Source organism: Gobius niger, assembly GCF_951799975.1.
Source record: "Gobius niger genome assembly, chromosome: 6".
Taxonomy (NCBI): domain Eukaryota; kingdom Metazoa; phylum Chordata; class Actinopteri; order Gobiiformes; family Gobiidae; genus Gobius; species Gobius niger.
In genome coordinates, this window is record NC_136857.1 from 20,435,255 (window position 1) to 20,449,261 (window position 14,007).

Below are 14,007 nucleotides of genomic sequence, written 5' to 3' on the forward strand. Positions count from 1 at the left end.
CTGTTGCTTCATTAAACAAACAGCAAAGGGCCTCATAATAACATCCTAATACATTGTTTGTTTTCCCTCAAATGCATTATAAACATGGATTCAGTCAATTCAGTATATTGTGTTTAGAATCTTTGGTGAATTGTTTATTGAGATGCAGTATCTGAAATTTCCTTTTTTCCATCCATCAGAAATGTATTTTAAAAATTGTGCATGGCTTTTACATCACAGTTCTATTAATTTTACACAGAAGTGCTTTCTTTGCAAGATAATGTTACACAACCGTGTTGACACTAACATTTGAGCTAATGGACTTTGGACTGGAATAGAAGTCTGGTTAGACGATTGTTCATTCAAGTACAGCCAACATCAACATGGCAGTGTGCTGCTATGTCACCCTGTATATGTGTATTAGAGCATTGGATAGTGACCACAGTTTTTGCTTAGGAAGACTGACTGATGCTAATCATAAATGTTATCGTTCGTGTTTTAACAATAAAAAGTTATCCACAAATCATTTCCAGTTAAGTCAAGTAGCATTACAGGTGCATCCAGTTGTCAACCATGTAATTCTCGGCACTTCAATGTTGGCAGCAGCATAGCGTCAATAAAGAATATAAAAGGATTACATAACACGAAATGTCTCTTCTCACGGAGCACCACATGTTTTGAAGCAGGGCTTAGTTTGTCATTATCGTTCTTCAATTCAAAACGCTTGTGAACCATGCCACAAAACTGAAGGAAAGTTCAAATGGTCCTGATGGGCAGAAGATCAGGGTCATTGTACAGTGAGAGGCATCACTGGTGGCTCCAGTTCAATTTAGACACTTGACAAAACAGACTTTTCAAACTTAAGGAATGTTCATCTCAACTAAGTGTGTGCATTGCAATGACCATATTTTTGATATTTCATACTATATTTGTTGACAAGGTACCGGTAGTTTTGATTTCTTCAACAATTAGTGCGACCCAAAACTGTGCATGATTGTCTATCATCATGATAATACTGCTACATTGGCTGAACATTGGTTGAAGTCATGATATGCTTTAGGTATATGATTCCAGTTAATATAGAGAGAGATAATTTACACATTTTCCCTTTTGTTGGCATACATTCTCAGAGATATATGTACATTTACACAGTCAGAATTCTGCTCACATAGTGTTCAGAGCACATCCCTCAGAGATGCTGTACTGATATAAGGCTTTTAAATGGCAAAACAATTAGAAGTGTAAAAATACACTCAATAGCTCCTTTATCTTCAAATTAGATTAGCAAAAGGATTTCAACAAGACAAATACAGTTGTAATATACAAGAAGCTTATTCCACCTGTGAAGGTGTTATGTCAAGTAACAGTTTTCTGTTTTCAATCAGGCTTATTTTCATAGTCCTTTCCTCGTCACCTAATAAATTATCACAGTACCAGAATGTACGTCACGCGCACATATTTGAGCATAAACACAGCTAACACATGAGCTCCAGTCCCGCACCATATGTTTTAAAGGGTGTTAGGACTCACCCACCCTTCTTCTCACTCATGCTGTTCACGCACAGTCACTCACGCACGCACAGCCCCCCCTGAGCCCCCCCTGCAGTTCCTCACAGCGCCCCTGTCCATCCCGCTGTCTGTGTGTCTGTCCTGAGCGAGTGGGGGGGCTCTGGCGGGGTGGGGTTGTGCACAGGGTCGGGGGGGTCAGTTGGCGGAGCGGCCTGTCCTGCTGCTTCGCGGAAAGCGGTGCACTTTGAGGTGTTTGGACAGGTGGTCGCTGCGAGCAAACTTCTTCTCACACACGATGCACTGGTACGGTTTCACTCCAGAGTGCGAGCGCCGGTGCCGCGACAGCTCATCCGAACGGGAGAACCTGCAACAGCACACAACACAACAGCTCAGTGAAATTTGCATGCTAGTATGACTTCCTTGAGTCAGACTGACATATAAATGGCTGTGGGGAGAGTTTCAAATATTGTCACTGAACTGGTCGATTGAGTTCTCAACACGCCTCAATCAAACAGTTGACTTGGCATGCTGTGGGGAGTGGAAAGTAGTTGTGACAGGGCCATGTTTGTCTCATAAAGTACTTTGTGAAGTGCTCCATATTGAGCAGAAAGATGGGCTTTGACTGAACCCTATGTCGCCAGTAAACAATAATCATTCAGCTGTTGAGTTCGCAATTCATTCTTGTATGTATATGTTTAAATTATAGCTTGCATCAAAAAGTGACATATGTTCAGTTCAGGGGAGGAGGGTGTTTGTAAAATCCCTTTCTCAGAGGAGTTTGGTCTTGGGGCATCACTACTGTCCTGTGAAGGATGCCATTTCAAACAAGACACTTGAGCAAACTTTGAACCTCTAACGACAGAGGAAACGCAAGCCTAATTTGCATTCAAACTTGTTGCACTTGCGTGTACATGCAAGTAATGAAGTCATGTGTTGAGCTGCCAAATAAAAGTGCTCAGTACGAGAGTAATGTGAGAGGTGTGAAGTGACACAAGTCTTCCCCGCACGGCTGCTGTGAAGTTTAAGAGGAGAGCCATATTTAGCGCAACACATGAGCGCCCATCTATCCATATATCTCCCTCTGCTCCCGTCTCCGGGGCTTCACGGCTGAACGCTGTCGCCTGCTCACGGCACATGTCCCATAAAATCCCCTTCCAATCAGATTAATGTACAGCGCATCCATTTCCGCTCCATCCCCAGCAGCAGGCGGCGGACTGAGGCCATTGAGGCGATAATTCAGCCGTGTAAAGACGTCACTCATTGTATTTCTTTTTTTTTTTTTTCAAAGCTTCTCCACTCTAGACAGAGATTACACAACTGGCCTATTCATCATTTTAATAGCCCAGTAATAAAACAGAGATAACCAGTGGAGCTTAGAGGGGACAAGCCGCGGACCTGAGAAGCCCAGAACAGCAAAAACAAACACTTGGATGTATGTGACGAGAAGCATTAGCCGTATTATGTCTGGGCCGACGTCAAGTAAACTTGTTGTAGGAGGGAACAGGAAGGTTACAGTAGTCCAACAACTGTTACTAAGTCAGGGATCTATTTTCGGCGGCTGCTGTTTGCCTTTTCACATTTTAAGATAGGATCAAGCCACAGCAGCGCAGACGCCGCCATGAGTCAACAACGGCTCAATTACACCTGCAATTTGCACCAATCAAAACGGACAGGTTATTTTCATGGTCTTCTAATATCCTGATTATAACTGGTGTATACATACTACAAATTGTGTGAGATTAAAACCAACAATTAAGTGTTCCCTTGAGTAACAGCCTATCTTAAATGGGCATCTTATATGCACCCCTTGATATACTGTATAATCAACATTGGGCACTCAATAATAAGCAATAAAGTATGGCAACTTAAAGACACCATTCAGTCTAGAATACATTGGCCTGCACATGGACGTACACAGATTACATGCAGGATAGTCAGACTTGTGGTAAAATATTGAACATTAAGAAAATGGGACTGGAAATGGAAAGTCGGTTCTACAGCATGTCGGTTCCGGGGCGTTTTGAGTTATTCACATTTCCAACAAAGTGTAGCACATGGAAATCTGGTAATATTTGGAGAGCCATGAGACTCGTGTGTTCTTTCTCATTCCTTAATTGGACAAATGTGTCGCATCACATGTCTGGCTAAAGGACAAAAGGCGTGAATCTCAAAATGGTGGTTTCTAGCTAACCTGTCCTTTCAGAGAAGCCTCTGTACATCTGCTTGTCTTTAATCTCATAAGCACACTTCACATCGCTAAAGTTTCAAGCCAGGGCACGACAGAACCCATCTATTCCAATGACATCTGGGACACAGACCAACTCCACCACTCTGCACTGCCAGCTCTCTCAACGCCACAGAACCCAACGTTACGCAAAGAGACGATTGTTCTTTTTAAAGCAGTCATGTGGCACTCTCTCTGTACATCGCATTCGGCTTGTGACAACGTCCTCACTTCATTTCCCAATAGCATGTATTCTTAAACCTTTCCTTGAACAGCACAGGTTACTTGGCAACTATTTTAACCACAAATCAGCACTGCCAAATTGTCCACCACCCAAATTGTTTGTTTGTTTTATCGGGCAAGACACTGAGGCATGGCAACATTTACATATCCCAATTCTCTATAGTGGACTCACAGACGCTAAGGTGGAAGGCGAGGACACAACAACATCGTTGCAGAGAGCTGGGATCAAACTAACTGAGCTGCTTGCTACACTAAAAATGCTATAATATCGCCCTTCAAGTTAGTCAGTTATGAAGACTGGCGAGGTTACAGAGTTCATTATGACGCCTGTGAGTTTGAGCGAGCGTGTAGCGGCTCTGGCAATTACAGAGTATTTAATGGTGTTTTTGCACTTCTCTAAAGCGACCACACAGCACATACTCTACATAATGGTGCGGCGGCGGTGGGAAACACCAGCCCAGACTCTGTTCCAGCCTGTCCCTCGGCCCTGAGCGCCACAGTGACAGAGTTAGTGAAAACAGACTCTACACCTGCAGAACTACAATAACATACACACAGGCACGGGACTGGTTTCCCCACTGTTTGTTTATGTTATCACTGCTGAATTCTAAAAGGAAATCACATTATTGCCCTGATGCAGTGATTACTCACAGATGTTTTCCGCCCGATATAAAACAGAGATAGTCTTTGTTGGAAGTATGGATGGGAACTTATGGGAGATACAGCGTTTGCAGGCTACCATTCATGCACTGTGTGGAAGATTAAAAGAGCCTCCATGTTTCACGACATCTTCCTTTCAAAGCTGATTTTGAAAGTATGACATTTTCAAAGCAGTTACAAGCTTTTAGGGCATTTAACAATGTTAGAGGAGATTATCCACGCAAGTTACACACTTAGACACAGGCTCAAAGTATGAGTGACAGTTGACATTTGCACAGTCACTTTTAGAAATACCAATCACATTTACCGGCTCTAATAATAATGCTCCTTTCAAAGAGTACATTTCAAAACACAAAACACTTTTCATCAAACAGAATAAAAAGAAACAGTGTGTGTAACATGTAGCTGCTTCTTGACTAAATGAAGTATCAAAGCATTCTGTTATGTGGATGCAATGTAACAAAATAAATATAACTGAACTCTTGCTACTGCCCCATGGGGTGACATTGCCGTGCCCGCCGGTGAATGGATGCATGGGCAGTATTTAGGCCATAACAATTCAAACAACAGAACTATTTCCATAAGTCACGGGGCACGGCGAGGCTCATCACTGTCACTCGGCACTAACTGTTTTGTTGTGGGGGCGAATATCAGCTGACAAGGACAACACTCCAGTCCTGATGACAGAGGTCCTGATGACAGAGGTCCAGTGCACTCACGTCAGTCTGTTTTTACAGCAAACTGTTTGGGTCTGCGCCCAGCCTCCGCGCTCATGGGCCTCCATGCCGGTCGGAGCGGAGAGGACTACATGTACACCTCAGCACAGTGTGAACATACACTGCGGTGCTGCGGCACGGGCAAAGGAAAATAAAAAACATGCACGGCAAACATTGAAAGATGTTGACCGGCTGTGATGTGCTCTGAAGGAGTCCACGCGTGGTGGTTATGTTCTGCTCAATACTGGAGGCTGAAGGCGGCAAAGAACATTCAACGCTGAAGTCAAGTTTATCCTTTGTATTTTTGCACTTGTTAGTCTATTTATTTTCTCTATCAAAAAGGATGAGTCAAAAGCAGAGGGGAAAAGTCTGTCTCAACCTAGCCTTAGCACAAATAGAATCTTTTTAAGGTTTACTACTTTCACTGCAAAACTTACAAAAGTAGAACTCATATACAATGCAGTTAACAATAACTACATACTATAACTACAAGTATAGTACTTCTGCAGACTGCTTTGTCTCTACAGTCGTTTCCACATGGCTCTACAAGCTTCTGATGGCAGGCTAAAGGTGTCTAACCCCCATTTCCTGGCCGGACTTGGAGGCCAGGAGGAGCTGGGGGGAAGAGGTCTGAAAAGGCCAACTGTATAACTGTATATATGGCTGCTGTCATACTGAGACCTTGGCAGTGTCATTCTGTGGGAATTACAGACATGTATGCTCTGACTCCAGGTCTTGCTGCCGTAACTCAACAAACCTGGGCAAGCCTTCAAAAACACACATCAAAGGCACCAAAGTCACTCAGAGGATGAGACCTACTGATATGGATTCATACCATATTTTTCTGTAAACAACATAGTTTGCTTTGTTCCCCATTGCCAAGACAACCAACAACAAGGTCTCTTAATGTAGGTTCACGGACAAATCATTAGGACAAGCTTTGTACAACAGAGATGCACATATTTGCACCCCTGGAACATCTCATCTGACCTTTGCTGAACATTGCCAATATGAAATCAGCTTCTAATCGTCCAACTACAATCCTGCACTACAATTATTGAGGTTTCACTTTTCACAATCAAGCTTTTATTTGCAAAGCTTTGATTAGATAATGCAGATAGTGGTAAATTGTATTATCAGTAAAACTACAACTTGTTGACAAAGCTTTGCCATTATGTCTTCTTACTGGTTCCCATCTGACTAAAGTATGTCCACTTGTACGTTCGTATACCGCTGTTTGCAAACATGTGCAGCAAAATATGACAGCCAGCCTCAATAACAAAACAACGATGCAACATAAGGAAGTCATAAAAAACATAAAACGCGGGCTGCATTTTTAAACGGGCGTATTACTTTCATCGCTCTGAATCAGAAACTTTGTGAACTGTGTGAAGTGTAACTTAGCTATGAGTTCAGTTACAAAGAATCCACGTTCCGTCAGCTAGTTTGAAGCAATTACCCCTCTTTACTTCTCCCCCAAGATATTCAAAAGACGGGAAAACGCACTGTTACATAACTTGCAGCACTTGAAAGATTTGAACGAAATCCCAGATATTATAATAATTGTTGAGGGGAACATGTCAGATTGAAAAGCTGTAAATGCATGCAGGTGTGTGGTGTGCACGGGAACACTGTGCCGCGCTGTGCTTTATGTCAAAGATTTACCTGAGGCACAAACATTCACACAAACCTAATCCTGCCCATGAGTGTGATCAGCACCATAAAGCCATATCCTTGCAAAAACACTGCTGCTTAGTTTTTGTTCACGTGTCCCATCCTGAGAACATACGTAAACGGACGGTGTGTGCAAAAACAGCAGGTCCAAAGGAGGATTCCACTGACCGTCAGGGTAAAAGTCTGTTTGTACTTTGGATAGCAGAGTTCAAATTGGGATTCAGGTGGTCAATTACATTCTAGTTCATTTTTAAAGAACTTACTAATATACTATTACAAAATCAGGAAATATAGGCAACAACTAACAAAAACCTCGACAGAAGTATGGGCAAAACTGATTCTTCTCCAATTCTTACTACCCTTGACTCAATACTATAGCAACTGCATATCTTACAGCTAACACTGCTGTCTGCAAATAGTATGTTTACTTCTATTACAGAGGCTACTTAGAACAACTACTACATTTACTGGAAGTTGTATGACTCCATGTGTTGTGAATTTACGGAGGCATAAGACACACCAAGGATGTGTGGACTTCTTCTAACGTGTAAGCAGTTGCTTTCAAGAGAAAGAAAGGAACACACAATTCCAGCACACGCACGTCAGCTCTGGTTGAAGATTAAATGACAGACAGGGCAATGTATTCCTGAAGTCAAAACTTTGAACTTGATTCCGCTTAAACCCTTGTTTCCTGGCCTTGTGGATGTCTGTGTAGAGTGACAGCAGACAGAGAGCAAACAAGTAAAACAACAAGCAGGGGGCAAAGTCTGCAAGAAACTGACTTCAAACGCGGCTCTATCTAATCTACAACTCTACCAGAGTACAAAAACACACAGATAGTGGCAAGCACCGCAAGATTAGCTTCCATTTAAATAGACTTCACAACTGGCAGCAATGCAGATGCAATATTTCCTACTTTTATTACTAAAGTGACTCACAATCTATAGGGCATAGCATTTGGTCATAAAGCTAGCTTTGTTTTGAATGCAGTATATCTTGAAATTTTTTTTTTTGGGATATCACACAGGCACAGTTTTAGCAATAATGCCATGAATGAAATCCCTAGAAGTGGGTAGCACTATTTACACATCAGCATATGTGATAACTGCATGTACCTTGTAATCCAAATAGAGTGCTTAAACCAGACCCCATAGTATGCTTACATTACAAATCAACCACTCACGCATTCATATGCAGTTGAAACGTTGACATTTCAGTCTACTACTACTATCTACCACTAAATCTGGCTCAAAATCTGGGGTCAACTCCATGATGCACCACTGGCTTTGAGAAATGGGTCAAACGCAGGGAACAAATATCCATAAAAGAAATAAAAGAGCAGAAATCAGAGCATATAATTTTAACTTCACATCGAGTGTGTTTTGTCATCTGGACATAGAAAGGTGAATTGAAGTATGTTCAACTTCATGGTCTCATCAACAAACAAATTTAAGAAGTGCTCCCCACTGTGCAATGTGTATATGGCCTTGCATGTGGGTAGTGAACAATCTTTCACGATCCACCAATGTCATATGGCACAGTTCAAGAATTGACAAGCTGTGTGGTCAAACTGCTGCCTTTTTCCCTTAAAAGATCTCTAATTGGCTCACATCCCAATCAATGTGACATGCTGTGCGTACGGTGTCATTTCCTGTGACATTTTGAACAATTCTATTTTGATTATGCCAATTGGCAACAGGTGATAAGTCATGCGGTTTCAAACATGTATATTTAGATGTTGGTGTTTATGTTGTTGACTGTCTATGTTTAGTCCTAAGCTTCTGAACACTCCTCTACTTGACTTACACATCAAATACAAGTGAATTATAACTGACAATATATACCTAATGCTTTACTTTTGACAACAATAAAATCCTAAGTTAGAAGGGGCCTAGTGTATTTGCTTTATGGATCCTATATCAGACTTTTTTGTATCCTCATTTCTTCATTTGGTCGCTATGGATGGATGGATAAACTTTATTGTCCTCAATGAGGAAATTTGTCTCTATGTTATACACATTTGCATACGAACGAATATAAATCTTGCAGTATTGCAAATGATTCTCCAGTTCATGTATCATATGACCTTACAACATATTGAGTGCTTGCTCACCTCCATCCACATCCAGGCCAGGTACAGGCGAAAGGCTTCTCCCCCGTGTGTCTCCTGAGATGCGCCTTCAGATGGCTGCTCTTTGTGTACATCTTATTGCATCCCGGGAAAGAGCACTTGTGCATTTTTATCAGGTCCGCTACGGCACTTTTCTGATACCGCTGAGCTCCGTTGAGGACCCCCGCCACCGTACTGCCACCTAAACCGGCTTCACCAAGCCCTAACGGTTTGGCTGCGATAGGTACTGGTGCGATCCTTACAAATTTGGATGGACCATTGCTGCCAGTTTTGCTTGCGTTGGATATGCTCGCTGCTGGAAGTAGCTGAGGCACCAAGGCAAATGTCTGCCCCTGGATGTTGACAAGAAGCTGGGCGATTTTGATATCAGACGAAGCATTTGTGGATTGAGTTTTGGGGGATTGCTGGTTGCTAGGATCGGAAATTGCACTTGTGGTAGGCTCTTGCTTGATCTGAATGGGTTGGATCTGCAGGATAACAGGAACACCTGATTGAGCACTGTTATCTTCATTTAAGGCAGATTGTGATCCACCATCTTCCTGCTTGATCCCGTCGGCGTCCACGGTGAAAAGTTTATCCAAATGGGCTGGCGTAGGTTTGGTCTCTGTGTAGGAAGACATTGTAGTTGAAGCAGCATAAGCCACAGGTACAGTTTGATCTGCTGTTTGTTGTCGTGATGTGGACTCTTCAGCAACCGTCCTCGATATGTCCATCTCTATGTGCTGGGACATGGGGGACATCTCGGCGTCACTTGCTTCTTCATCTCTGCCCATGGCCACCACCATGTTCTCCTCCAGGAACTCCTCGATCTCCTCTAAGGTAGGCTGGAAGAGTAGCGCTGCGGGGTCCTGCAGTTCATCCAGGAAGACAGGGAACTCATAACAGTCCTCTTTGGCTTGATGCTGGAGGGTGACTCTCTGCTCCTTTTTGAAATCCCAGGACAGGCCCATGGGTAACTGGGGGGCATTGGGTGATGAGGACAGTGAAGAAGGAGGGGACGAGACACTAGAGGACAAGGAGGTGGTGCTGCCATGATACGGGGCTGAGTTGTTCAGGTTGGACTGGGACAGGAGCAGGTCAAGGAGGCTGTCCTGGCTCTCCCCGGCTGATGAGCTATCACTGCTTCGGCTGCTCCTGCTTTCATAGCTGGAACCAAAGGTGTAGTGAGAGGATGGAGACAGGGACTCTGGACTGGAGCACAGAGAGGACCGAGGACTGGATGAGTCACTGAGGTCGTCTTCGGACAGCCCCGGGGAGGATGACAGGGTGACCCCCAGGTAGGGCTGCTGGCTGTGGCTGATACAGGCGTCCGTTACCATAACGCCCTGGGACACAGCACCACTTGTGTGATGGCAGGGGGAGGGGTAGTCCACCCCCGGTGAGCCAGTATAGTACAGGAAGGTCTCCTCACCAAGAGGCAGGTGATCCACCATTCCTGTGTGGGCTCTGCTCAGCTCTGGAACTGTTCTACTCAAACTGAGAAGACCTCAATGTTGATGAATGAACTCTTCTTCCTGAAAGAACACATATTGCAACCATTATGATAAATAGTACACATTCTAAATAAAGCTAACATTCTATAAGCCTGTCCTTAATCTCACAGCAAAAAGCTTTGAACTTGATCTTGGTGCTAGTGTAGGTATTATAGAGTTGTGGCAGTTACATAATGAGGAATAAGATGACACAACATGGCATAAAGTTTTTTTCCCTCTTCAGTGTGTGTCAATTTTGCTTCAGGCTGTTAAAAAAATGCAGTGAGTAGCCTAACTTTTCCGCATAGGTTTCTGTTGTTGTTGTTGTTGTTGTTGTTGTTGTTGTTGTTGTTGTTGTTGTTGTTCTCTGACATTTGAAAAGCCCTTTAAAGACTCAGTTGCTCTATAGTTCTAGATTTCCAGTCCTGGTGTGTTTTCTGAATGCGATCGGTACAGCATAACAATGGAACCAATTTTTGAACTTTACGCCAAGTTACTCTCAGACCCATGTACTTTCTGTAGGTTAGTCAAGCAGAAAAGAAGTATTTTCAAGCTCCCAGATAAACCACCCAACGGCGTATTTTGACAGGTAAACCAGTGAGTTCAAAGCCACGCTAATTAGCAGCTTTGTTTGTCCTCTACCTGCTGCTTACTTTAGTTTTGCAGCTGATGACACTTCAGAAAGAAAGTCAACCTCGTGTGAAGCAAGTGGAATGTGAAAGCTTTGTGCGCGCGCATGCGTGCGTGCATGTATTTGTGCACGCGGCTGTGCAGCTGCTGAAGCACGCTTCAAGCTGTCCATGTGGTATCAGGAGTTCCCATTTCTCGCTCAACTTCCAACTTCAAAGCGCTCGTTTTAATGGCGTGTTTCACGGTCACATCTCTGCCACGCTCATTAGCAACACTTGGTTTGACTTTTCACGGTACAAGCGGGATGCTGCGCGCATAAATATATAATACAGTAAAATCAGATTTGGATTTTATTAGTTTATGGTATTTCTTTATAGAAAGTAAATCAGAACATCGCTCATTGTGTGCCTTTGAGCTGAATGATATTTTATGATGGTATAATAACCTCAGAGCACTAAATCACGTTTTATTATCGCCACCACATTAAACGTTGTGTGAGTGATCGGTAAGAGCGAGGTTTGATGATAGTGCGCCCTCTTCTGTAAACCTAGCAGTGGCTTCCAAATCGTATGATCTATCCAAAGATTGTTGCCATCGCGTTATATAACCGTGTCAGCAAAACCTGAACCATCCGCTGCCCTTCAATGGACGACAATCACTAAACGTCCGCCGCGAGAAAGGAGCAGTTTGCGCAGGTCGGCGAACCGGTCTCACCTGGCCCGGGCTGAAGAGTTTGTCCGATAGTAACCCAAAGCGCACTGACAGCATTACGCGCGCTGCTCTGCACAAACCATGCCACTATGGGAGCTTTACGAGCGAGGCGTGTTTTATAGTGCACACCCGAATACCTTTACTATCACAGCATCACAATATTGAAACGCACATGGTTTTGATCAGACTTTTTTGATTTGCCGCAACAGTGATCAAGCACGGCATATGTTTGAATCGAACTTCGTTCAGCTATTGCCAGCGGAATAATTCCATTTATTGAATAGCATCGGAGTACAATTTTGCATTTTGTATTCATGAGTTGATACTGTTTGGCTCTCTTCTCATCAAATCAATCTGCCACTAAACACAAAATACAATCCAATATGTTTCAAATAATCCTGCTCACACCGTGCACTCACCTACACGCATGAAGAAATCGTCCCTTCACCGAGGGCTCTCCAGGAGAAAGTTGCTTTTGGTGCGTAATTGTGCGTAATGCTGGTGTAGCTCCACAACAGTCTTTGGATGGTTTTACGCTTCACCCAATCTCTATCCTTGGGCTCTCTCTCTCTCTCTCTCTCTCTCTGTCTGTCGCTCTCTCTCTCTCTCTCTCTCTCTGTCGCTCTCTCTCTCTCTCTCTCTCTCTCTCTCTCTCTCTCTCTCTCTCTCTCTCTCTCTCTCTCTCTCTCTCTCTCTCGCTCTCTCACGTACACGCGCGCGTATCCAGCGTGTGCCTCTTCAGTTTTGCTAGTGTAAGTTCGTTTATCCCGTCACATGATCTGAGCGGGGTTTGTATAGTAAAAACGAGTAGGTAGGCTCATGAAGGCTCGACTTCGGGACTCGCATCGATTGGGTCAGAGAGACGGAGAGGCGGGACTAACTGGGAAGGGCTGGACTTAAGGAGAATGTCAACATGTTTGTCCATTGAGAGAATTGTGGACGAATCAAGTTGGATTTATTTGTCCTTGAACATGAACGTCAAAACAAAACCAAAAAATATTTAGATGAAATATGCATAATGCCAAATATATTCCAACAACATATATTAAAATGCTCTATAACGCATTGCCAGTACACTCAGCTTAACATTCATCATACAGATGGAAATCAATCCATGCTACATTCTGGTGTGTCTCCATGCATGCAGTATAATTAGATGCACAGTTCACGAAGTGTCTGCGTTTACAATGTACTGAAGGATAACACAAATTCAATTCCACCATTACAAAACGAATCAGGCATGAGCCCTTTAAAGAAGCAACAAACGGCTGCAACAAAAGAAGCAGACACTGGGGCACCTCTCAAAATAAAAACAACTGGACAAACTAAAACGAGCTGACACTTTGGCTGCCCATATAGTTATGAAACATCCACTGAAAGGTCAAATATGCACTAATATCCTGATTTATTTTCCAAATAAAAATCTATACATAATGTACCTTTAAGTTTATCCTGCAAAAAGTTAAACAAATCGAACAAAAGCTCTTTTTACATAATGCAGTCACACAGTCAACAGTCTGTGAGACTTCGACAACTTTGAGGGAAAGGTTAACTTGCACAGAAACGCTTCCAATAAGCACACTGACCGAAACAAAAATTAAAGCAGAAAGCAAAAATAATTTTCAGACACAAGCCAGTATCTTTTGCTATGCTTACTCACTACACTTGTGTTTAAAATACAGAGAGTAAAAGTGGAACTGAGAGTTGATGGACCCATACTGCACACTCATATTGATCCCGCAGGATCACTCCCCCCGTAAATCAAAAAATTAATTACTCTTCCTCATTTCCATGTTGTAATGTCTTTATTCTGTTCAGTGCTGTTCCCCAGCCGCTTCTGTTTTAATTTCTCATTAGCACTTGTAGTGTTTTTAGCCCCTAAGCAGCCAACCCTGTTACAGCTGACGTCCTCGGGATAAGTGGCCGACTGATGGAGTGACTGAGGCCGCTATTGAGGAGCCAAGCGAGTGTGTTTACATGCTGCCTAATAGCATCAGTAATAGAACTCTGCTTTTCACTTTGACCCAGCAGGCTACTTAAAAACACCTTCAAATTCAC

General features: G+C 43.1%; 1 protein-coding gene across 1 annotated transcript; it reads right to left on the reverse strand.

The window, feature by feature from the left end:
• Positions 1–1,087: 1,087 nt before the first annotated feature.
• klf15 (Kruppel like factor 15) lies at positions 1,088–12,642 on the reverse strand. Its single transcript, XM_079558777.1, has 3 exons — positions 12,369–12,642; positions 9,119–10,650; positions 1,088–1,852 (listed from the first exon to the last, which is right to left on the reverse strand). The coding sequence occupies exons 2-3, from the start codon at positions 10,567–10,569 to the stop codon at positions 1,684–1,686; spliced, it is 1,620 nt and encodes a 539-aa protein (XP_079414903.1). The 5' UTR covers positions 10,570–10,650; positions 12,369–12,642; the 3' UTR covers positions 1,088–1,683.
• Between the last annotated feature and the right edge of the window lie 1,365 nt (positions 12,643–14,007).